Source organism: Mytilus galloprovincialis, chromosome 1 (assembly GCF_965363235.1).
Source record: "Mytilus galloprovincialis chromosome 1, xbMytGall1.hap1.1, whole genome shotgun sequence".
NCBI classification, from domain to species: domain Eukaryota; kingdom Metazoa; phylum Mollusca; class Bivalvia; order Mytilida; family Mytilidae; genus Mytilus; species Mytilus galloprovincialis.
In genome coordinates this window covers 100,518,459-100,543,678 of record NC_134838.1, presented here as the reverse complement: position 1 = coordinate 100,543,678, position 25,220 = coordinate 100,518,459, and the positions used below count along the sequence as shown (strand labels likewise).

The following is a 25,220-nucleotide window of genomic DNA, read 5'->3' as shown; positions in this document are numbered from 1 at the left end:
AACTGTAAACCCCTTTAGGAGTTATTGCCGTTTATATTCATTTTCTATCAATTTTTATAAATTTTTGTAAAATATTTTCCACTGTAATAACTGGGCCAAAGTCATTATAGATAGAGAAAATTGTAGCAACAAGAATTTTCAGTAAAGTTAGATCTACAAACACATCACCATCATCAAAACACAATTTTGTCATGAATGTATCTGTCTCTATTGTTTAATATGCACATAGAACAAGGTCATCGACACAGGCTCTTGAGAGCCTCTAGTTTTACATTTTAATATTTTATGATGGATTTAAATGAATAGTTATTGTTGCAAACTCCATTAGAAATTTGAATTGAGATCAGTTTTGGAATAAGGGAAAGGGGGATGTGAGAAAAAAAATTGGAAAAGGTCAATTTTTCTCATTTCAGATTTCATAAATAAAAAGAAAATTTCTTCAAACATTTTTTTGAGAGGATTAATGTTCAACAGCATAGTGAATTGCTCAAAGACAAAAATTTTTTTTAAGTTCATTAGATCACATTCATTCTGTGTCAGAAACCTATGCTGTGTCAGCTATTTACTCACAATCTAAATTTAGAGCTGAATCCAGCTTGAATGTTGTGTCCATACTTGCCCCAACTGTTCAGGGTTCAACCTCTGCGGTCGTATAAAGCTGTGCCCTGCGGAACATCTGGTTACAACTTATATTAATCACTTTCAACTTTGCGGGTGGGAGTGCTGCCTTGTAGCGGCAATAGCCTGCTCTTTTTGGAAATCTGCAAGGGTGTCTTTTACGTGCAAGAAATATTGCTCTCTCTTAACACGGTGTCAAGCGAGAGCCGAAAAATAAGTCCCTGCAATTTTCTCCCCGGAACCGGGATCGAACCAGGAACCTTGTGTTTGTAGTCCTATGAGTCCACATTGGAAAAAGTACCAAGAGTATTTATAAAATCGGTCTTAAATTTCAATTGAAACACCAATATAATTTTTAATCAACATATTTTCTTTATTGATCACCCTCTTTCGTCAGTTCGCTTGGTCTATGATGTCATCTTTGAAACCATTTATAGATCTATTTACAATTTACAATTAGCTTTATTATCAGAACCTGTATATCAATCTTTTGGTTTTATTGTTATAATTAGTGAATGATGTCAGGCCAAGTTAATAGGTCATGATAACTATTCTGGTCACAACTGTTTCCACTTTTAACTTGGTTATTACAGATCGAACAGCAATCTACCCGTTACTATTTTATCTACCTTTGTAATACAAAACGATTTCGTTCGATCTGTACATCGTTAGAAGGCCTTCAGATGCGAGAGCTCCCATTATGTTGATAGGAAATTAATTATAAAGATCAATATAACAGACTTCTATTTTTAACTTATCAATACTTGTCCGTTTATAAGATGGAAATCTGGCTTGTTGATGGTGAAATTCAATGTATAATACAAGAATCTAATGTATATATAATGGATATTTAAATGTGATTTGAGAACGATGCGTGGATGACATGTATACTTATTATTTAGGACATTAGATTTTAACGAACATATATTTTGGACAACACTGCAAATTCATTAACGGTTCTGCTTCGGAATCGAAAATGTCTTAGTAATCAGGTTGGTACATTATATTCAAGTGTATACACATGTCTTTTCTATTTTTTCTCCTCTTGGTTAGAACATATTGATACGAATGGCATTATGCAAAATGTGACAGTCAGATGCATTAATTCGTATGAATTCCAAAACAATCTCTGCATTCAATTCTATGTAAAAAACAAACTCCTGTTCACTAGTTGGTTTTATTCCCTTAAGCTGGGATCTTGTCTACATATCTACACACTTACTACACCTATTACAAGTGAGGATACTGATGTCCAGTCGCCTGTCAATTTCTTTGTATTTATTGACTTGATTAAGCAGAATGCTTATCTGTATTCTTAATTTTAACATTTTTTTCTGGTTCTACCACTTACGGTCATACGGTGGCAAGACGATAAATAAAATCATTCTCTCGATTTTGTTTTTTCAGTATTTACAAGTTTCTTGATTTTAAATGAATATTCAGTTTAAAATCGATACGTGTAAATATAACCTACTATTATCGACATATTTTTAACAGTTTTTACAGGACAAATAGGACTAAATCCGATTAATTTTCCAACCTAATTTGTATGGTTAATGTGAAAGAAAAACTAAAACAAAAAATCAATTACAACTCTCAGTTATTGGAGGATTTTTTTCGGTCGAAACAAAAAGAATTACTTAATATTTATATATATAGCTGACATATAAATCATAAGAAATATATTTTTTTTGTTTTATAATACTTCTATTTTGCACATGATACTGATGTACGAATATTCATTTCGGTTTATTTACTTACTGTGCGGTTTGGGCTCATTGTTGAAGTTAGTACGGTGACCTATATAGTTGTTTACTTAAACATATTATGGTGTGGGTGAGAGTTGTCTCATTTTGCAATCATTCCACATCTTTTAATTTTATAGTGTACATTTAGGCCTCTCTATACTAAAGCTGTCACTCCTGCTGCATATATATGGATAGAGTTTTGGAAGGTTAATTAACCTCTATTATACTTTTAAATTGTCTCTTGTGATTAAGGCTTTTAATGCTACTAAAAAAAGGGGTGTGTGTGTTTAACGACTTTGACTACACATGAGGGTCTCTCGCGGTCGGGCAAAAGTGTTTAATTCATTCCATGAGACCAGAATAACAGAATATGCATAGTATTTTGAATTATTTAGTATTTTGAATTATTTACTATTAGTATTACTAATTATCCCTCGCAAATAAATTTTCAACCACACTTTAATTTTATGCAAACTGGCTTGCTTTGTAGGCTATTGCGATCCTATGTTTAGTTAGGCCCTCGTTGTTAAGATGCGTTTGAAATAACTCCTTTCTTTAAGCTAGCTCTATTTTTGCCATCCAATTAGCGTCCTCTTTTTATGGGGTGGTCTGAAAGCCTGGGTATAATTTGTCACGTTCGTCAATTCCATTAGGAGTTTGCCAGCGGTATCTTCTATATTACGTGCTCGGCCATTCTGATGGATCGAATAATATCATATAAATAGCTTTGTCAGTTATTTAACTAATTTGCTTAACCAACGTTTTTGCTTTTTCTAACATTTTCTCTGTCTTCCCATCAGGAATGCCATTTACACGTTTAAGGTCCAAAAGGCGTCTTCAGACCCATGGAGGTCCATGTGTATACATGTACCTTTTGGTTTTCTTTGAGAGCCTGTCAATTTTACTGTTTGAATCTTTTATTTTAAAATTCATTTAGGGATATTACTTCTTCCGTTTTAAGTCTATCTGAACTTGAAATACACGTGAAATATATTTTAAGGCCTCAATCCTTGGTCCAGCCATTCTGCTTGTCGTGACCGAGTCAGATCGGATTCTTCTTTGTATGATTACAATGAAAATTGTTGCCGACCATAAGTTTGTGATGAATGATATAGAAAAGATAAGTTTCTGTAGTTCAACCCATACCAATTAATGCAATTATAAGCAGACCCATGTCTTAATCAGAATTTCTTTCCAGTCAGTAAGTTCATAGAAATAATAATTCAACAGTCAGCCATTCATTGACAATTATATTAAATTGAATATCAAACGCTGTGCTATTTACATGCAATCATTCTGAAGATAGAAATTCTTTTTTTTTTTCCTGTTTTATTTCTTATAAATATGAAGATTTATAAAACGAAACTGTTTTTAACAACCTTCTTTCTTATATAAAATGCGGCATTTTTTAAAAGACGTGTTCTTCAGAAATGTCAACTTAAAAACGCATGTTCAACATTGATAGTATTTAATTTCCTGTTTATTATATTTAACCATTTCCAGTATTTTTAAAAGTTCATAGAAACAAGTTCAAAATGTGTCTATATATGGCTATTAAAGAACAAATCATAAATCTATTCTAAAAGTTAATTTAACAGACTATATTTTGTCTTGCTTTTAGTTAGGAAGTATTATTCCTTTAACCATCCATTATCATACAAAAAAAAAAAAATGTTTTGTTTGAGGAAGAAAGGTAAGAGAAGATGTTTTGATATATAGGTATAGAATAAAATTTATTTTACCACAAAACAAGACTATATAATAACTGAAACTAGAGGCTCTAAAGTCCTGTGTCGCTCACCTTGGTCTAAGCGCATATCATAAACGAAGGACACAGATGGATTCATGACAAAGTTTTGTTTTGGTTATGGTGATGTGTTTGTAGATCTTACCTAACTGAAAATTCTTGCTGCTTACAATTATCTCTATCTAATGAACCTATGAATCTATCCCAGTAGTTAAAATCTTTTGTAATTTATGAAAATTGTTAAAAATTTACTATAAAGGGCAATTACATCCTTATGAGGTCAATTGACCATTTTGATTATGCAGACTTATTTGTAGGTTTCACTTTGCTGTACAGTATTGCTGTTTACAGTTTATCTCTATGTATAATAATATTCAAGATAATAACCAAAAACGGCAAAATTTCATTAAAATTACCAATTCAGGGGTAGTAACCCAACAACGGGATGTCTGATTCATCTGAAAATTTCAGGACAGATAGATCTTGACCTGATTAACAATTTTACCTCGATCAGATTTGCTCAAATGCTTTGCTTTCAGAGTTATAAGCCAAAATCTACATTTTACCCCTGTGTTCTTTTTTTAGGCCATGTCGGCCATCTTGTTTGGTTGGCCGGGCCGATTGTCAAACTATTTACCCCAATGATGATTGTGGCCAAGTATGGTTAAATTTGACACAGTAGTTTCAGAGGAGAAGATTTTTGTAAAAGATTACAAAAATTTACGAAAAATTTACAAAAATTGACTATAATGGGCAATAACTCGTTAAGGGGTCAACTGACCATTTTGGTCATGTTTACTATTTTTTATGTCTTACTTTGCTGTGTTGACATGAATATCAATAATGTGGTCATTTTTTTTTAATTTCCAGTTTACAAAACTTTGAATTTTTCGAAAAACTAAGGATTTTCTTATCCCAGGCACAGATTACCTTAGCCGTATTTGGCACAACTTTTTGGAATTTTGGATCTTCAATGCTATTCAACTATGTACTTGTTTGGCTTTATAAATATTTTGATATGAGCTTCACTGATTAGTCTTATGTAGACGAAACGCGCGTCTGGCGTACTAAATTATAATCCTGGTACCTTTGATAACTATTTACTGAACATTATTGCTGTTTACAGTTTATCTCTTTCTAAAATAGTATTCAAGATAATAACAAAAAACAGCAAAAATTTCCTTAAAATTACCAATTCAGGGACAGCAACACAACAACGGGTTGTCTGATTCATCTGAAAATTTCAGGGCAGATTGATCTTGACCTGATAAACAATTACCCCATGTCAGATTTGCTCTAAATGCTTTGGTTTCAGAGATATAAGCCAAAATCTACATTTTACCCCCAGTGTTCTATTTTTAGCCATGGCGGCCATCTTGGTTGGTTGGCCGGGTCACCGGACACATTTTTTTTAAACTAGATACCCCAATGATGATTGTGGCCAAGTATGGTTATATTTGGCCCAATAGTTTCAGAGGAGAAGATTTTTGTAAAAGTTAACGACGACGGACGACGACGACGACGACGGACGACGACAGACGCCGGACGCCAAGTGATGAGAAAAGCTCACTTGGCCCTTTGGGTCAGGTGAACTAAAAAAAAGTACTTCATATCATGATCAGCTTATTCGTACACCTTTTTTACCACACGTTATTTACAGAGAGGCTCACATAGATGGCTCTATTTTTTCTGGAAACTTTGGTGAACCAGAGACAAAACCAGAGACATATGACGTAAATCATCCAATCACAGTGCAGTTTTTTCTTTGACCAATGAAAAACTTTGATAGTGACACAAGATAAGTTGGACACAGTTTATCTGGTAAAATACAACTTTGACCAAGTTGACTATGCTAGTGACAACAGGCTTTAAATAATTAATAGAAAAAAAAAACTTTTGAAGAAAAGGCATGTACAGATCTACTTATAATCACTAAGCTCAAAAAAGCCCATCTTGATTTTTTGAACTTCAAAGTGCCAGTAGATCTTTTTGTTGACATTTTCCAGTCAAATCTGACTCTTTAAAGATTTCATTCTGTCATTCAATGGGTTTTATAGAACAAAAATAATTAGCCATTTAAAATTTTTACCTTTACAGTTTTGCTGTCAGTCAAGATATTGAGATATATATTTCTTTTAAATATATTTTTTCTTGAATTCTTATTAAGTAAATCAATATGACAAACATCATCCCTTGAAAGTAAAACTTGTTTTTAAAAATTTGTATATGCAGGAATACAGTTTGTCACACCTTAAGCCGTTTTCTCTTTGCAAAAAAATCTAAAGATTTGAAACAATTAAAAGTTGGTAATTTCGAAAATGGGCTACAATGTTTATTTCTCTTTCATTCATTAATAGTTTTACAGCGTATACATTTAAAGCGCATCGGTGACTGTTTTGCAAAGCTTATAAGTTAGAAAACGAATACTATAATAATACTTTTTTATGTGAAATATTTTTTAGCAGATATGTTGAACAAACATATTTAAATGATACTGTACTGACCATATATGTCATACGTTTCCTGACTTTTAAATTCTAGCAAACAATCTCCCGCTAGGACTGTGTCCTTAAACTAATTATCACTGTGCCATTTTTTTTTAAATTTTTTATTGTAATGACGAGAAAGTATAAATTCAAATGTTTGAGTAAAAATGCATTGGTAGGGCGCTTTTTTCATATTTGGATTAAGAGAAGAAAAAAACATGATCATTTTAGTTTTTACAATTTTTATCAAAAAGACTATGTCATGTTTTGAACTGAGGAATAGCGATATTTGAGTATACACCAAGATAGCACATCGGTATAACAAGAGGCACTATAAATACTTGACTTAAATATGATTTATAATAACGAACGAGTTATACACAATATGTAAATAAAATAATAAGTTACTGTAGAATATCAATACATGTACATATATGTACTACAATAAATGAATAAACAGATATGAAACAATACATACAGAACGATGTAAGAAATAATTGGTATCAAACATGCATGGCAATGAATCGAGGGGTCACTGACAAAAGTGGAAATCTTAAAAAATGAAAATAACAATTATTCACAACAATAATGTATTCTAAACATCTCTATAAAATCGGAATTTTATTTCTAATAGTTTTATTACTCCTGTGTATGTTTTGACGTATGTATAAATTGTGAGACTCATCTTCAAGTGACCTGTCGTTATACGCACATAATTACGTCGATTGAGGGTCATTAGCCAACTGATTAATGTAAATTGGAATTTTATTTAAAGAACAAGAACGAAATATAAAGATCATTACTCTGTGATTATTTACAAGTTAAATCAGTCATTTTTTAACCGTTTTCAATTGAAAAAAAAATCTCCAGTTCTGATGCATTTTCATTATCATTGTATCAATAAACTCCTCATATATATATTAAAGTTTTATACGCCAGACACACATTTTTCTACAAACGACTCTTCAGTGACTCTCGAATAAAACAAAAGTTTGATAGGCAAAATAAAGTTCGAAGATGCAAAGCATTGTGGAATCTAAATCAAGTTCAAGTTCATGTCATCACATAGAACTGACTAGTAATTTTGAATAAACTGATCTTTCGGAAGATTCTTTTAATATACTTGTTTATATGGTAAATGTAACACATTTCCAATGGTCCAATTAAAAAAGGATATGACATGATGTTGACTCAGACAAAAATAGATTGTATACCGTCATTTATTGTCTACAGCCTTACATTTGTATATATAAACACCAGTAAAATACAATGACTTGTGAAGCAAAGAGGTGTGTTTCAATATGAACTTTTACCCTTTTGAAATTATTTCTGTATATAAATTGTGAATTACATAAATTGTGAATTACAAGGTTAACAGCATAGAAAAATACAAAAACAAAAACTCGTCAGGCCAGTCCTTCATACTGGTAAAACCGGTCACTTCTTGTTTTGCATTTTGAATTTCATATAGAAACATGCATTGTCACTAAATCTGGATTTATACCGCCAAGCCTTGCTTGGTAAATTTTAGCATAAACGAAAGTAGTGACGTATGCAATGATTGCTAACAAGCAATCATGATTTTCTTGGAAAGCTTTGATTCATATTGCAGTAAGTAAAAAATATTGATATTTTATCCCTAGCTATATCACAACGCATTACCGGTTATCAATGTGAATTCAAAACTATTGTTTGGCTATCTTGTACAGTAGATTTTTGTTTGTTGTTTTGATTGCGTTATAAAACAATTGTGTTTGCTAGACTGTACATCAGATTTGAGTTTGTCGTTCCGATTGCCGTTACATATTCAATAGGTTTTTTTTTTCATGTTCATGCAGATTTTTCTCGTGTTTTCATCTGCTGTACCGATATCGCTGTCAAAAGTATATTTATCATTTGAGAAACATTTCTTTAACCCTCTTGTCCTTCATTTTGTGATACAGTGACTCTGTTAATAGTTTAAGGATAAATATTACCTCACCTGTAAACACTGAAACCTTGATTTTTTTCAATTTTTTGTCCTGTTTTAGCAAGGACGCTATTAATTATAAATTCACAACAAAACGTAACAATGAAAATAAATAGAAATAAAAACAAAATTTCCCTATGATATAATCCTTTTCCTCCTAAAATAGCAAGTGACGAGTACAGTATCCTATAGCACCTTTGTAAAATTGGTTTTAAATGTTGATAGGTAACAAAATCCTAAAAAGTCAACTTTCCTTTTTTTTCTGGCTATATATCTCTCTTTTCCAATTTTCTATGTATGTATGCAGCTAGATCAGAGAATTTTAGAAAAAAGGCACAGCACAAATTGATTATCATTAAAGATTAGTTTGAAATTAAGTTACTAAGCAAATACAAACGAACCTTATCCCGATGTAAACATTGAATGCGAATACATGTTCCTGAGTCCAGACGACTTATTCCTTATATTTTTTTATCAGCACAGACACAACTTTTTAAAAGCGTTCTATTCACGTAAGACTATCTATATTTATACTGAAAAATGTTTTGTGTGCATGGGAAAATGTAATAAGACAAGTACTGTATATGGGGAACAAATAAGTGACTTGGAAGAGCTTTAGATTTCATATGCGCACGATTTGTTTATTTTAAAAAAATCAATAAGCAGCTTTAAAATTTCAGTTTCACAAGTTACTAATGCAATTACGATAAATAAAACATTTGTTCATGGGTGTATTCATTCTATTAATCTTTAAGATAAAGAATAACAGCCAAACAATTATCTGATATACTAGTATACTTGCCAAGTAGGGTGTAACTGTTTTTTTTTGTTCCATCTTTAACCATGAGATCCCATTTTAGGCATTTTAGACCATATTTCTATTGTTCAAAATCTTCAAATTTATGAAAGGATCTATATATATATTGGTAACAGACTGGTGTTTCAATTTTGACAGCGTCTTTTCAGTGAAACATTGAGGGGTCCTTCTGGCCTTCATACGAACAGCACCACACATTTTATATTTTCTCTTCACATTTTTATGGGCTTATAATATTATTGATCAAAGAAACACACCATCATATGGTCAATTACGGGAATTGGCAAACAGACTATTTGCCGATTGACTTTGTTGACTCTTAAGATTGGTGCGAAGCACACCTAATACTAATACTAAAGACAGATACAACCGATTAAGAGTGCTCGTAGTAGCTAAGCCCAACTTGAAGCTCAAAGCCAAACCCAACTGACGAATTAGATTTGTTTGCTCGAAAATAAATTTAAATAAAAAAATTCGGAGTAAGATTTTCTTTTACAGCAGAAATAAACAGTATAGAGGTTTTAAAATTCTTTACTTTCCCAACCACAGAGATCTTCGATTCTATTTGTCTTTGTATAGTTGCTCGGAAATATCTAAGTTTTATATGCAATTCAGAAAGCAACCATTTTATTGTCCTAAGGGAAGGAATTTAGGAATTTGGGGTACAGAATGTGATAAAAAAATTTGTGATATATATAGACAAATTAACAGAAAAATGTTCAACGTTTTATTGATTTTATCACAAACATTATAATTAATAGTAAATTTCAGGACACGCACACGCCAGAGAGAAAAGGGTATATTTAAAAAAAAATCATTAAAATGAACAAATATTAGAATTTATTTGTTTTGGACCAATTAATATTATTTATAAAATCGGAGACACGGAAATATTACCAGGTCTCCACATTAAGTAAAGTTACTTCCGTGTCACCTCTTCTAAAAATTAAAATAACTATAGCACTATAAAACTAACCGCCCCATAACAAATAAAATGAAATATTTATAAATATATTGATATGTTGGTTTTACATAAGAAACTTTGCACAGGTACACCATATAGCATTGGAAATTGAAGGTAAGAGGAAACAAAATAGAGCAAAGAAGGAGAAATGTTGCCTCTTTTTGCCCTGGGTATGCCTTACCGAAACAATATTCGTAATTCTGTTCGTTTGGATTTTATTTTGGGAGATGAATTTAACACAAATTGAACATTTGAAGCTAAAAAATATTACAACTTAACCATGATTATAATAGTATACCCTTGGAATCAAACACAGAAGATCGATTAATATTGTACCTTTTGAAGACGACACTAAATGTTTAGATAACTAGATATATATGCACTTCTCAATGTTCCCATGAGGCAAAACTGTTGTATATATAGATGACAGTTGCCTCAAAACTAGATGGTTGACTCAAAACTAGCGCCAATTTTCCACACAACTAGCGCCATTAATCCGCAAAACTATCGCTTATAATCCACAAATACGTTTTATAAATATATCGCTTGGTGTTTAAACCTATATAGAGAGGAATTTAAGAATTTAGCAAAATGTTAATAAAGTTAAAAAAGCAAGCACTTAAAAAAACCTGAATCAACCATCCCCATAGGAAATGTTACAACACCTGTATCATGTCAGTGAGTTAATTTAATATCAGAGGTTAATTTGACTTATAACAAATTACTTATTATTGCCAGTGCATATGCCCTTCATTGCATTTATAAATAGAATTAAGCATCAGTTAGATGTAACTCGGAACCTACTTGCTTTCAAGCCTATTTCAGTGCGGTTTATTCAAACCAAAATTGAATTGAAAAAAATATGATTTAGCTAATAATAATAATATACAAAAAAATGTTCCATTATGACCACGCGTACTTTATTTAAGGTATTCAACAATATCTTAATATAGAAGCATTTTTATCCATCAAACTAACGAACTTGCAGAGTACAGACTTGTCGCAATTTACCTATAATTGGCAATACAGCACAGTTTGAGGGGTCGGAGTATAGGATCGTCACTGAGTGACAATATTTATACCTGATCAGAAAAAAGTCCTTTTTCATTGTTCTCGTATAAATTTCGCTTGACACATTTGCTACTCCACGTTAAGCATAAACCAACCATTCAATCATTGTTTTGTTCCGTGTGTTTTTCTTTCATGCTAAAATTGATCTATACCTTTGTCCACACGAATAAAACAGAATTATTTTCTTCAAATCAAATAAAGGTTCTGAAATTAATTTATTTGTAAAAAAATTCAAATATTTGACTACTCAAATCCTTATAAGGAGTCATGGTGATTCGGAAAACAAAAGATATCAATGCGCTTTAAATAGAGGGATACGTAGAACAAAAATAGACCGATGAAATAAATCATAGTCACAGTAGGTCATTAAGATCTTATATGTAAAGCTGTGACGTAGGAGGTGTAGGAAGATCTGACGTTGGAGCATATGTCTATAAAAGGAAATACTGTAAAAAGTGTTATACATGTAATACTTTTTCACATCGTAACTGATAGTTTTTTATGAACAAGGATTAAGTATACTAGTAACATAACTTTTCATTGTAAGATGACACTGACAAATTGCATTTAAAAAAAATATGTAACTATCATAAACTTTAAAACATTTTTCGCTCTCCTTTGAATAGGTTTTATTCAATCATAATGTGTATAGCTCTATTAAAGTTAAAAACTATATTTTCAAAGTTAAAATTAGGTACGTACGTGAAGCCTATTTCTATTATATTACAAAATGCCTGCATGCTTACAGTTAAGAAATGCACGTATCTGAATTGTACTTTACTCATATTATGATCATGTATGCGAACTATTGCTGGCAGTAAAAAGACGTTATTATTAAGAAAGGAGCCTCGTAGGGAGCATTCTTTTAAAATTGCGATTGTTGCATGCATTTAATCCAGTTGCAACACGAGCATTTTTTTGCCATTTGGTTAGGTAATGAATTGATTAGAGTAATAATTATTACTCGATTAGAGTAATAATTATTACTCGTTGTAGTTGTTATAAAATTTCTAAAATATTTGGTTCACTAAAAAAATAAATGTATTCCCATATTTGCTAATTTCTCTAATTGGTCAAGTAACATTTAAAGCATGTTTAAAACAAAAGGAACATATTTGACTATGAATGAAAATAAAATTTAACTAAAGTTAGTTAGTACTGTGTCATATAAACATTATCATACTAGTTGTTTGTGACAAAGATTTCATTGACCTATAATGGTATACTTTTATAAATTGTTATTTGGATGGAGAGTTTCTCATTGGCACTCATACCACATCTTCTTATATCTATAGATTGCATGTGCAAAAGAAGTTGAAGATAACGTTTTTGGATTAAAATAATGAGTAATTGTTGCCTGATTAGAATATTGCATTTTTAAAACAATTAATTGCGACCTTCAAATCGAGAATGTTCACTTCTGAATTCACCTTGATTTGTATTAACAGTTATTGTTGGATTGCAAAGTTTCATGAGATTGAGAAGATGTAGTGCAGAACAACGATTTGTTTCACCGTCGCAAAAACGTCTCGTCTTATTCGGAAAATGTAAAACGTTTCAGAAAAAAATGAACACAGACACTATTTCTACGATGCCGCTTCATTAGCATTTTATCATAAAATAAATTGATATATGACAATATCATTTATCAACACAATCTATTATTCCAACTGAAAATTAATACGATATATATTTTAGTTGGAAGCCATTGATTCTTAAGGAACTCTAGTACGATCAATTTATACAAGACGTATCTTGCATTGATTCAGAATTTTCCTTAAAAGCGCTGATTTCATTGAATTTCATTTATACTGACGTTAACTGTTTATATCTGTTTGTTAGCAGTTACATTGATTATTATTTTCTGTGTACTCTGTGAAATGTTCATCCAATTATTTTATATGACCCACATAAAGGAAATCGATAGACTCAGCAACAGGAAAACGCGGTCAATCGCTCTCTAGACGAGGCAAACAGGTCTCGGTAGTTGTGGTTTGTTCGACGATAAGAAAGGTTCCCGTCAAGGGTAATCGGTATCGATCAGCGCATGCGCATTCATTTTGTATTGATGCCCCCATCGATCATAAAAACGTGATGCATTTATCGATTGGGTAAAAAGTGAAGAAGTACATTGATTACCTTAATGATAAATATTCAGGATTTCATCGAACAAAACTTTGAGATGATGTCAATCAAGTTGGATAATTAAACAAGATCTTTTGAAATGACAAGAGCTTCTGATATCAGAGAAAAGATGATTTAAATACCAGATGTAAAATGACATAGTTTAATTTAATGTATTTTCGATTAATGTGTTATATTCATTAACACTTAGTCGGTTCGTTTTGTTTAATCTGTACTTTCTGTTGTGTAACGTGTTATGGACGGCTGTCTTTACGACTCATTTTCGCAATGGTATATATTCATTATTTCTGAATTGACACCACTATCTGTTATCTTTTATGATTTTTTTTTTCAACTGATGAATCGAAATTTAATGATTGCTTGAAAATTTTAAACGTCCAGTGGGAAACATTTCACGATAATTTAGGACTAGAACAAAGATTGTGCAAGGTTGTTCTACCAGATAAAGTGTGCAAAATTTAAACTCCATTAGTAAATGAAGACATGTTGAATGCCTTATATATTTGTAAAACATTTTGATCTATGCATTCAGTCAAATGTCCGCTACTATCCGCCAACTACCGCCAAAGGCCACTTTTGGATGGCATATGATAAAAAGGTAAAGAAAGCATTCACAGTAATTTTTAGCTGTTATTTTTTAATTTAACAAAGTAAAGAATTTCTCTTGTTTACTTTCAGTCAAATGTCTGAGTATCCGCCAAATGCCAGTTTTCATCGGATCTGTTTAACCGGCGTGATAAGCTGCGGGGACAGAATCACATCTAGAATCAAGCAAGGAGTAAGTACAATAAATACATTTCTTCACAATAAGTACAAATTTTACACAATAAGTACAATTCCTACACAATAAATACATTTTTACACAATAAGTACAATGTTTATACAATAGGTACAATTTTTATACAATAAGTACAATTATTATACAAAAAGTAAAATTATTATACAATTAGTACAATTCTTATACATGTAAGAGTACGAATTATTCTGATTCACAGGATTACAGGATATATTCCTCAAATTGTATGATAAATCCCATTTGAAATAGTAATACACATTTTTCGCCGAGTGCTTGATAAAAAAAGTCTCTGTTTTTTTGTTTTTTTTTTATATTTGTAAGCTTTCAAGTTCGAACAAAAAAAAGAAAAAGTGAAAGGTGTTTTGATACGTCCACTATTAGTTTCACCTTTGCATTTCGAAAATTAAAAAAGATTATCAGTGAAATAACACCCATCTGATGTTCACATTACATCTGCTTGTAAGATATCAATAATATTTAGATTGTTTCTTAAATTTACCTTGCCTGTATGTCAGAACATTCAAACAAAAGGAGTACAAATGTAAACTACCAAAATTACTAATTATTATGATTCTTTAGTTAGATCTCTTTATTTATATTTAGCCATGTGCATTAAATTTACACCAAAAAGCATATTGCAACATAATGTCTAATGTCTGAAACAAATTCAATGTTTTAAATAACCAATACACATGTTGAATTAAGAAAGCACATTTTTCAATACAATTGATTATATCTAATTATTCCTATAGATGTTCGAAGAACATGTTTCTATTTCTACCTATTTACTATCATTAAGTGACGTTGGATGTTGTCCTGTTATAAGGAACAGTATGAAGGTTTGATGATAATTCATCGAGCAATTCTGTACCTTCCCGATCATCTTTTATATAAAAAAAACCATATATGTTATAGAAATTCGGTAACTCCTGGATAACTTCCGTTAACCAGTAAATCCTATTATAAAGAGGGACTTCGTTTTTCTGAGGGATGTTTATAATACGCTGTCATGCCCGGTCGGATGTGGATGTTATATCCAATGCATCGTTTATGATACCATATTCTCTGCACGTTAATGCACCCTTGCTCTTCTTAGGGTCAACAGATGACATGTAACAAAGCAAAATGTCTAGGCCACCCATGCAACACACGTTTTTCAGTATTGGTCTTAATTTCCCGTTACTTTAATTCATACCGTTCGACCTTTTTTTTACGGTTTCAACCTACTGGAATTTTTGTCAACTTGTGCATGTCCTTACTATACTTAATCTGTTTGATCTTGGGATTTAATTACGTTACAATAAGAATATCCTCTCTTTATGATGAACATGGACATTTTGTAAAGAAAATTATCTGACAACTCAATTGAAATTAATTTTCTGATATACTTTATTTACCCAGTTTATCTCCGCTATACAACTGATGTGTAGCTCGTCCGTCTGTACCTCATTTCTGGTATTGTTCTCAGCAGCTACATTTACCTTTTAAAAATAGGAAATAAAATCAAATTGTATATATCTAATTAAAGGCGTTTCATAAAAAAAAATATATAGATTATGTGATCAAGCTTTGCTTACACCTTGTAAGCAGGGCATGGACACATGCTTGTTGTTTTATTCAGACGGTTCCACGAGGGTGCACCTAATGCCTCGTATCTACCGGATTGTTAGCTTAGTTTATCTATATTATCGTTCATAGATTTATAATTGCACAACTTATATATAGGTTGTTCTCTCTTTTCAATACCTTTGACATACCATTGAAGTATTACATTGACTATAATACTTCCATGAACATACAAACGAATATTTAACTATGAGGTATTACCATGCCAGTTGTATAATCAGTTGTCACCAACTTGCAAATATTGAACTTTAATCGTAGAATGATCAGTAACTGTTGCACTTTTGAGCTGTTATATTACAAGTGGTTGGTCATTTTTTAAACTGTGTTGGCTAAGTTTCCCAAAGTTTTTGAAAGTGAATCCATTACCAATACAATGTATTTATACTCTTGCAGCTTGATAGAATTAGTTGTATACATTATATCCGGAAGTGTTTTTAGTATTATTTACATGTATTTGTAACTACTTTGTTATATTATATTATATATAGATTAATTCATTACGTTACACTGCATTGATAAAAAAAACTATGACAGGTTAACAAGTTCAAACTTTCATTTATCGTCTTAAGATATGTTAAAGTTGGTATGTTCTTTTAAACTGACTTTTTAAAATACTTCATTAAATATTTTTCATTTGATGGTCTACTTTTTTTGGTGATTTTCTAAATATGCCTGTTATTCGCGACATATACAATGAACAACAAAAACGTGAATGTTTAAACAATCTGATAGTTATACAGAATTATTCAGTTTATATTTTGGATAAAATGCCATAACCTTTTTTTCTAACTTCCCCAGCAAGATAGATTTGTTAGACTGAAAGTTTTTATAAAAATAAAGTGTTACAAGTTCATGTATAAAGGGAAACTTTACAAGCAAATAACTATAAATTAGAATAGGACTTCAATGTGTCAATTCATTGAATTGTATGTTGCTCAACGGCGAAACAGGAAATATCGGGGTGATGTTGTATAATAATTTATTAGTTAAACAAGGAAGCTAAAAACACGTAAAGATTAAAGTTTGAATTGTTAACTTGGATAGACAAATATGTCGATACCATTGTTTAGAAACAAGGAAATTTTACAAAGTTGGACGGAAATTTAGTCTCCTTTTTGAAAAATGGACGAAACGTCGTTAAGAAATATCATTACTGATCATAATATAGTGGTAAGCTTTGGTATTATTTTTTAAGGAGTTTAGTTAACATAACCATATTTAATCTCTGATCGATAGTTGTCTCGTTGGCAATCATACCTCATCGTCTTACTTTTTTTTTTAATAAGATGTATAACAGACTTCATGTAATTTAAATTTTACGTGTATGAAGTAAAATAAAATAAAACTTTCTAAAATGAGACAAAGAAAGAAGATACTAATAAGAACAACAAAACACGAAAAACGTACAAAAAGGTGACGAAAAATACCGCTAACAGTTCATCTTGAAAATATTATGCTAATGATATATGCGATAATATAGATAATATATAGATACTAAAGTAGTAGTACATCGTGATTTAAGAAAAATCTAGAATTAACTCGGGTGCTCCGGAAAGGTTTGCAGTTCTGTTGACATCTGCTGTGTTGCTTTTGTTGACATGCATAGACGAGTAATGTCCTATGATTACATACAGGCGTCACACAATGTCTCTATTATACTAGTACTAATATATAGCTTATTTCATAAACAATCGGTCACGTAAATTAGAAAAAAAAAACGGAACTTCAACAAACATGAGTTTGGAATTTTGGATCCTCAATGCTCTTCAACTTTGTACTAGTTTGGCTGTTTAAATATTTTGATATGAGCGTCACTGATGAGTCTTATGTAGACGAAACGCGCGTCTGGCGTACTAAATTATAATCCTGGTACCTTTGATAACTATTAACACCACTGGGTCGATGCCACTGCTGGTGGACGTTTCGTCCCCGAGGGTATCACCAGCCCAGTAGTCAACACTTCGGTGTTGACATGAATATCAATTGTGTGGTCATTTTTATAAATTTCCTGTTTACAAAACTTTGAATTTTTCGAAAAAACTAAGGATTTTCTTATTCCAGGCATAGATTACCTTAGTAGTATTTGGCTCAACTTTTTGGAATTTTGGATCCTCAATGCTCTTCAACTTTGTACTAGTTTGGCTGTTTAAATATTTTGATATGAGCGTCACTGATGAGTCTTATGTAGACGAAACGCGCGTCTGGCGTACTAAATTATAATCCTGGTACCTTTGATAACTATTAACACCACTGGGTCGATGCCACTGCTGGTGGACGTTTCGTCCCCGAGGGTATCACCAGCCCAGTAGTCAACACTTCGGTGTTGACATGAATATCAATTGTGTGGTCATTTTTATAAATTTCCTGTTTACAAAACTTTGAATTTTTCGAAAAAACTAAGGATTTTCTTATTCCAGGCATAGATTACCTTAGTAGTATTTGGCTCAACTTTTTGGAATTTTGGATCCTCAATGCTCTTCAACTTTGTACTAGTTTGGCTGTTTAAATATTTTGATATGAGCGTCACTGATGAGTCTTATGTAGACGAAACGCGCGTCTGGCGTACTAAATTATAATCCTGGTACCTTTGATAACTATTAACACCACTGGGTCGATGCCACTGCTGGTGGACGTTTCGTCCCCGAGGGTATCACCAGCCCAGTAGTCAACACTTCGGTGTTGACATGAATATCAATTGTGTGGTCATTTTTATAAATTTCCTGTTTACAAAACTTTGAATTTTTCGAAAAAACTAAGGATTTTCTTATTCCAGGCATAGATTACCTTAGTAGTATTTGGCTCAACTTTTTGGAATTTTGGATCCTCAATGCTCTTCAACTTTGTACTAGTTTGGCTGTTTAAATATTTTGATATGAGCGTCACTGATGAGTCTTATGTAGACGAAACGCGCGTCTGGCGTACTAAATTATAATCCTGGTACCTTTGATAACTATTGAAATGAAAACACAGTTTTTAGAACAACAGATATATATACTTACAAACAGAAACAGCGAAGACATAACAAAACATTGCTACATTGAAGACCCATTGGTGGCCTTCGGCTGCTGTCTGCTCTATGGTCGGGTTGTTGTCGCTTTGACACATCCCCCATTTCTTTTCTTAATTTTATGATAACACATAACTCTGAAAGAATAGATGACATGGATATGTAGTTGTAGAATTATTCATTAAATTGAGAAAGGAAATGGGGAATGTGTCAAAGCGACAACAACCCGACCACAGAGCAGACAACGGTCATCTGTGACAACATTTTGAAGAGATGACATTGACTTCAACATTTAAAAATTCTTGGTTAAATAATTTCTTTGTAAACAGATTTCGTCTATCAAGGAAATGATTATTTTAAATGCAAGCTCTGTTTTATTTTAAAACTATAGGATAAACACGAATGCTGATTTGATCAGTAATGTTTCAGGTAGGGATAATGCGGCTGCGCAATGCTAGACGGTGTTGCCACATTAGGAAAAATTATAAGGTCCCATTCCCGATTGTTGAGAAAGGAAAGGAAGATATTTACTCTAACATTGTTTGGGGTTTTCCCATGCTAATATATAAACCCACACCATAATCAGGTCCTGTCAGATTATTGTTGTATACATGGAAGGAAAGTTAACAATGAAAAAATCAAATTGATTTGTTTTCTCATATTTTTTTTTTTTTTAATTCTCACACAACTCCATTGCCTATTTCCAGATGTAAATGAATAGTATTCGTGTGAAAGAGAATTTTAACTGTGACTGTTGTATAATAATATGCTCGCTAAATATTAAGTATGAAGGTACTGTAAGACTTAATAACAACATGAATTTGTCACGTTCTGTCATTAAACATTGATGATGAGGGTAAATATTAAAAACAAAATCACATTAATAATTCAATATATTTTAATAACTTTATTTTCAGATGACTTCGGTGTTACGAAGACAATCATCGACGTCAAATGAAAACGATGTAAGAATGCGAAATAACCGGAGTAGTGGCCATGGTGCAGTCAACGATTCACCTCCATCTTCCCCAGCACAGCCCGGTGACCGTGGGACCAGAGCTTGCTGCTTTTGTTGGTGCTGTTGTTGTACTTGTTCATGGTGAATGCATGTCTCTTCTTAGTCACCATTTGTTTAATTCACGTTCTTAGGACCATCGGTTTTTATTTTTTGATTATCTTAAACAGACGGGTAATTTTTCCTGTATATAAAGTATTTCCCACTTTTTAGAACACATCTGGCATGACATGCACATTTTGTTTGTTACAGCCTTTTGATAAAATTATGGACTGCTAAATTAAAGTTTTTTTCATGTAAAATCAAATTGATGGTCCTAACTCGTGTTCCATTGTTTTAACGATTTTTCCTTTTGGTGGCTCGATGTTGTAATTTGTTTAAATTATCATCTCGTCCAGTTTAAATCAAATATCTGACAACACAAATTCAATTTTGAAAGCATTTTTGGAATTTGCACATGGTGACTATCTTTTTCTTGAGCCAAAAATCAACAGATAAGTAATAAGCAAGCTGTACAAAATAATCCTATGAAAGTTGTAAAGTTTAATTTTGAAGTACTCATCACTTCTTAAATTCAACAAATGAAAATTTTAATATCAGGTGTGAACATCAGTATAGAAGAAAAGAGATGGAAGTATGGGAATTAGATATGATATATTTTCAAAAAGACTTTATGATTCCTCGTCTATCTTTAAGTCTTTAATATCATTGATCAGTTTCAACCAAACAACTAAGAATGTTGATATCCCAAATGCTGCCAATGTACGTGTTTATCTAAGATATTTGCCACTGATCTTTATTGGAAGATTGCTTGTGTATTACGCCAATTCAAGTTAAAAATACTAAAACGAGGCGATGAGGTTGAAAAAAAATATATAAAAGGGGTTAAAAAGGCTGAGGTATGGCTTAGGTATGGGACAAAAAAATGAAAGAATTTGAACAGCTTGAGAATTCAGTAGAAACAAAACGTTTAGACTTTTGTAGCAGCCATATTTGTCTTGTATATTTTCCCTTTTCGAAATTTACAAAAGTAATCTTTACCTTACACTACCAAACACTCGTTTCAGATTATGTTCCATGTTCATGCTTTCAGTAATAAATCTTGCATCACTTTAGGAGTTGTACATTGGGTATAGCTTCTGCTCGCTGTCAAATCTAACAAGTAATTAACATATACGTTATATTGACATGCTTGACCAGATATGGTCTATTCAAGTTTCTATCAACTGTATAATATGCCGAGACCGGAAATAAGAATATGAAAAGTTAAGAATAAAGCGAAGCTGACAGCACTGAGGAAATTCATGACTTCTGATAGACATATAGTTGTTGTAGGGTTGATGACTTCTAATTAATTTTTATAGGCCGCTCAGATTATTGAAACGCACTATTGTTTCAAATAAAATACCGCTATAAAGAAAATATGATTGCAATGTTATAAAGAAGTATCAAAGTTCTCTACTAGGTGTACATTGAATTTTCACACTTCCATCCTTTATTTCACATCAGTTTTCCTATCATATCAAGTCACCTTTGAACCCTTTTTGTTGAGAGGTTCACCACAAAGTCCTGGTCGATATTTGTTATGGGGCAGCTCACATAGGTCTTTTTGATATTTGTTAAGAGATACATCACATACACCTTATTGAACTTTGTTAAGGGGTACGCCAGATAGGCCTTTTGCAATATTTGTTATTGGGGTATACCACATAGTATTCGTCGATATTTGGTATGGGATACACTGCAGAGGCCTTTTTTTTTTTATAGTTGTCAAGAGATACACCATATATGCCTTATTGATATTTGTTAAGGGTACGCCACAATGGCTTTACAGTCATTCCCAAAAAATGGGTACAATTACAAAATTACAGTGTCGCCGGAAAATAACCACAAAATGCAAGCTTAACATATGTCACAGATAATCTTTTTCGTGTTCTAAGTGATTAATATGTATACTAAAATAAAATTATATTCTTTTGTGATGTATATCTTAAATATATTTGTGTGATTTTCTATTTAATATACGGGTATCACACGAATTCCGAATGTCGCCAAGAAAAACTCCAAATATCGGTGTGAATCAAAATACTTTATTTCATCTAAATCATGATTAGATTTGCTTTTTTTATTTGACACTATATTGATTTTTATCCACAAAAATATTTTAGAATCAAAAGTTATAATATACACTTAGATTTACCCATTAAACCAATGTCGCCGATAAACGTATAACCTACCGTAACGTATCTTTAGGTACAGTCAAAACATATTTATATGATTGGAAATCATGCCCAAAGTGACTTTAAGCAAAGTTGATACATCAAATTTTAAAATCCTGCCTTTAACTTTTATTGCAATGAAACGAAAAATTTAAAAAAATCTTCTTTTTCTCTTTTTTTCGATTGTCGCATATAAGAATCCAACCTACGTAACGCGTATTTTGGAACGTACTAACCAAGAACAAATCAATTTGATGATTATTTCATTGAAATTACCCATAAAGCTTCTCAATAATCAGTTTTGAGAAAGCAACTCAACAATATTGTTACATATTTCCATGTATAATGTAAATAAATCTAACCTCCGTTTGAATAACCTCCGTGACGCAGTTATTTACAGTTAAGTTGTCAGACTTTTTTATCAGTATCAGCGGCTGCTGACACTGCCGAAAGTCATTTTTGTAGCAGACAGCATTTATTATAAAGGAAACAGACAAACAAAATACAGATTTTGAGAAAAAAAAATGTTGTTTTGAGAAAGGTAGGTTAACTTGTTTTTTCCTTTTATGTGAGCAACATTATAACGTTTAATAAACGTTATATCAGCCATTTTCTCAGATGTTAAATAGTCTACAACACAACTTGTGTAATTACGACGACAATCATAACTTTAACAGCGGTTAATGGCAAACATTTTCAAGATCATTTAGGACTCATCAATGTAACGGAGGTTATACAAATTAAAAAAAATCTAAACATGCATGTAAACACGATCATACCAATTGAAATTCTTGTACATTGTTATAGATACCAAATCAGTCCATCAATTATCACTAATAAATATCAAAAGGTGATGTAAATCATAACCGATATCATTGATTTACGTTACGGAGGATAGAAATTTAAGGAAAAAAAAGTTTTTTTCTCTAACAGGACTTTACTCTTTTTCGATAAAGATTTACTAAGAAATTTTTTTAATTCTGTTGTCTTGTTTGTCATTTAATTCCAATATTTACATTCATTTATATGTCTGCTGTTGGTAAGAACTGGAATTGTCCGTTATGGAGGTTTTAAATGTCGTTACGGAGGATAGAAATTTTCGAAATGAAATTATTTTGACCCCAAAACTTCATAGTTGAGTATAATATATACATTATAGTGTGAAAGAAGATGACATTATATGTATAGAGCTAATAAAATTAAGTTGAACAGTATTCGGTTTAGGTAAAACATATTTTTGAGTGAAAGTTCATGAATCGTTACGGAGATTTTGACAAGAACAAGTCCATTTGACTAAAAGAAACATATAACTTGATAGAAAACAGTTTTTTAGTTTGTAATGTCAATAAATTGTTTAGAAAAGCTAGCATTAAAGAGTTAAGTGTTACTTTGTATCAGCATTTAGATACTGGTTTGATATTAACCTCCGTAACAAAGATGGGGGTGTGGATTAATACAAGCATAAAAAATACATACAAGTGATTCAAAACATATATAATAGGGTTTTTCATGGAAAGCTGTATTATGAAACTAAAATATTGTACAGCATAACATTTCATTAGTTCAAATTCATTACTAAATAAGTTGTGAAAACTACTAATTTGAATTATTTTTTAAACGCTATATTGATTCAGACCTTAAAATTGGTATTTGCTTTCAATATATACAGAATAATACGTATATATCAGTTTGATATGGTGGTTAATGTAACCCATTTCACATGAGCCTGGATTTAAATCTTGTGTTTTTCTCTAATGCAATTTTTAAGATGACTTTATACAACACTAACCTCCGATACGTTCATACTTACCTTGTCTTACAAAAAATGCTAAAACTTGAAAACAACAAAAATGGTGTAAGTAAAAATTTAAAAAATGACAGACTAGATATAGACACAGAAGAAAACAGCACTCTCTCTCTGCTCAGTTGAAATTTATTTTTTAACAGTGTCTACATTCGAATTGTACCCATTTTTTGGGAATGACTGTTTATTGATATTTGTTATTGGGTACGCCGCCCAGATGGACCCTTTTCAATATTTATTATGGGATACACTGTATAGGCTTTATTGATATTTGTTAAAAGGTTGGGTTGTAAAAACTTTTCTTTATGACGTAAAATTTTAAGTCCTAAGAAACGAGTGACCGGTGAAAAATAATGTTCTTCCATTCTTGAACCAATGCAAAACAAAGCTGTCTTAGGACAGTCCTAACTACGATGGTCCTAGGACCATCCTAACACATTTATTTAATTGAAAATATATGTAGAGATTTGTATGACATAGATTGAATTGTATTTTAGAACCTACATGTAAAGAGAGGGAGGATGACTCTTATATAGAAAACAATTAACGCAAAATAAAAGTTAAAGTTTTTACGGAATACTAATAACTACATTATTAAATATGATAAAAGATATAAATGAATTTAATACGAAAACAAAAGTAAATGGTCACAAAACTTTGTGATATTCGTGCTGCAATTTTAGTACATAAACTAGTTTTGTCCTTAGGTCCACTCGATTTCATTACATGTATCGAATCAGGATTAGGTAAAAAAGAAGTAAACTTTTTCCCATATTTGAAAATATGTTGCTTATGATGATAGTATTGTTTAGGCTTCAAAAAAGGCATCACGAAATAATTTAATATAATACAATTAAATCTTTAACAAACATTAAACAATATTTTTTTTTATTAATTTTATCTAATGATAGTTTAATATTGTATAAGTATTTTTAGTATTGAGTTTATGCCATATTTGTTGTTTTTATTACGTTTTAGGACGATGTAACCTTTACTATCCTAAGACACCTAATTGTATATCCTAACTTTAGGACCAAATTTAGGACATATCTTATTTTAGGAGACTTTCGTTAACCCGACTTAGGACTAAGACGTGTCCTAAGACCATCCTAAGACATGTCTTAGTCCTAGGACAGCTTCGTTTACACGGCCCCTGTTCAAGAATTTTTCATTTTTTTGCATAAATTT

The 25,220-nt window shown here is 31.5% G+C and overlaps 1 protein-coding gene across 6 annotated transcripts in view; it reads left to right on the top strand.

Annotated features, from left to right (window-relative positions):
* Positions 1-25,220, top strand: part of LOC143047231 (regulator of G-protein signaling 17-like) — a 64,450-nt gene that overhangs the window by 13,770 nt on the left and 25,460 nt on the right. For 2 of the 6 annotated variants that reach the window (XM_076220270.1, XM_076220262.1), the window contains exons 2-3: positions 14,244-14,343; positions 19,912-20,069. In XM_076220270.1, the coding sequence (XP_076076385.1) occupies positions 14,248-14,343; positions 19,912-20,069 (254 nt within the window). In that variant the 5' untranslated portion in view covers positions 14,244-14,247. Of the gene's footprint in view, positions 1-1,470; positions 1,611-14,243; positions 14,344-16,997; positions 17,158-19,911; positions 20,094-25,220 lie in introns of those variants that run through there. The other 4 variants (XM_076220257.1, XM_076220242.1, XM_076220252.1 and 1 more) reach the window with 3 other exon arrangements.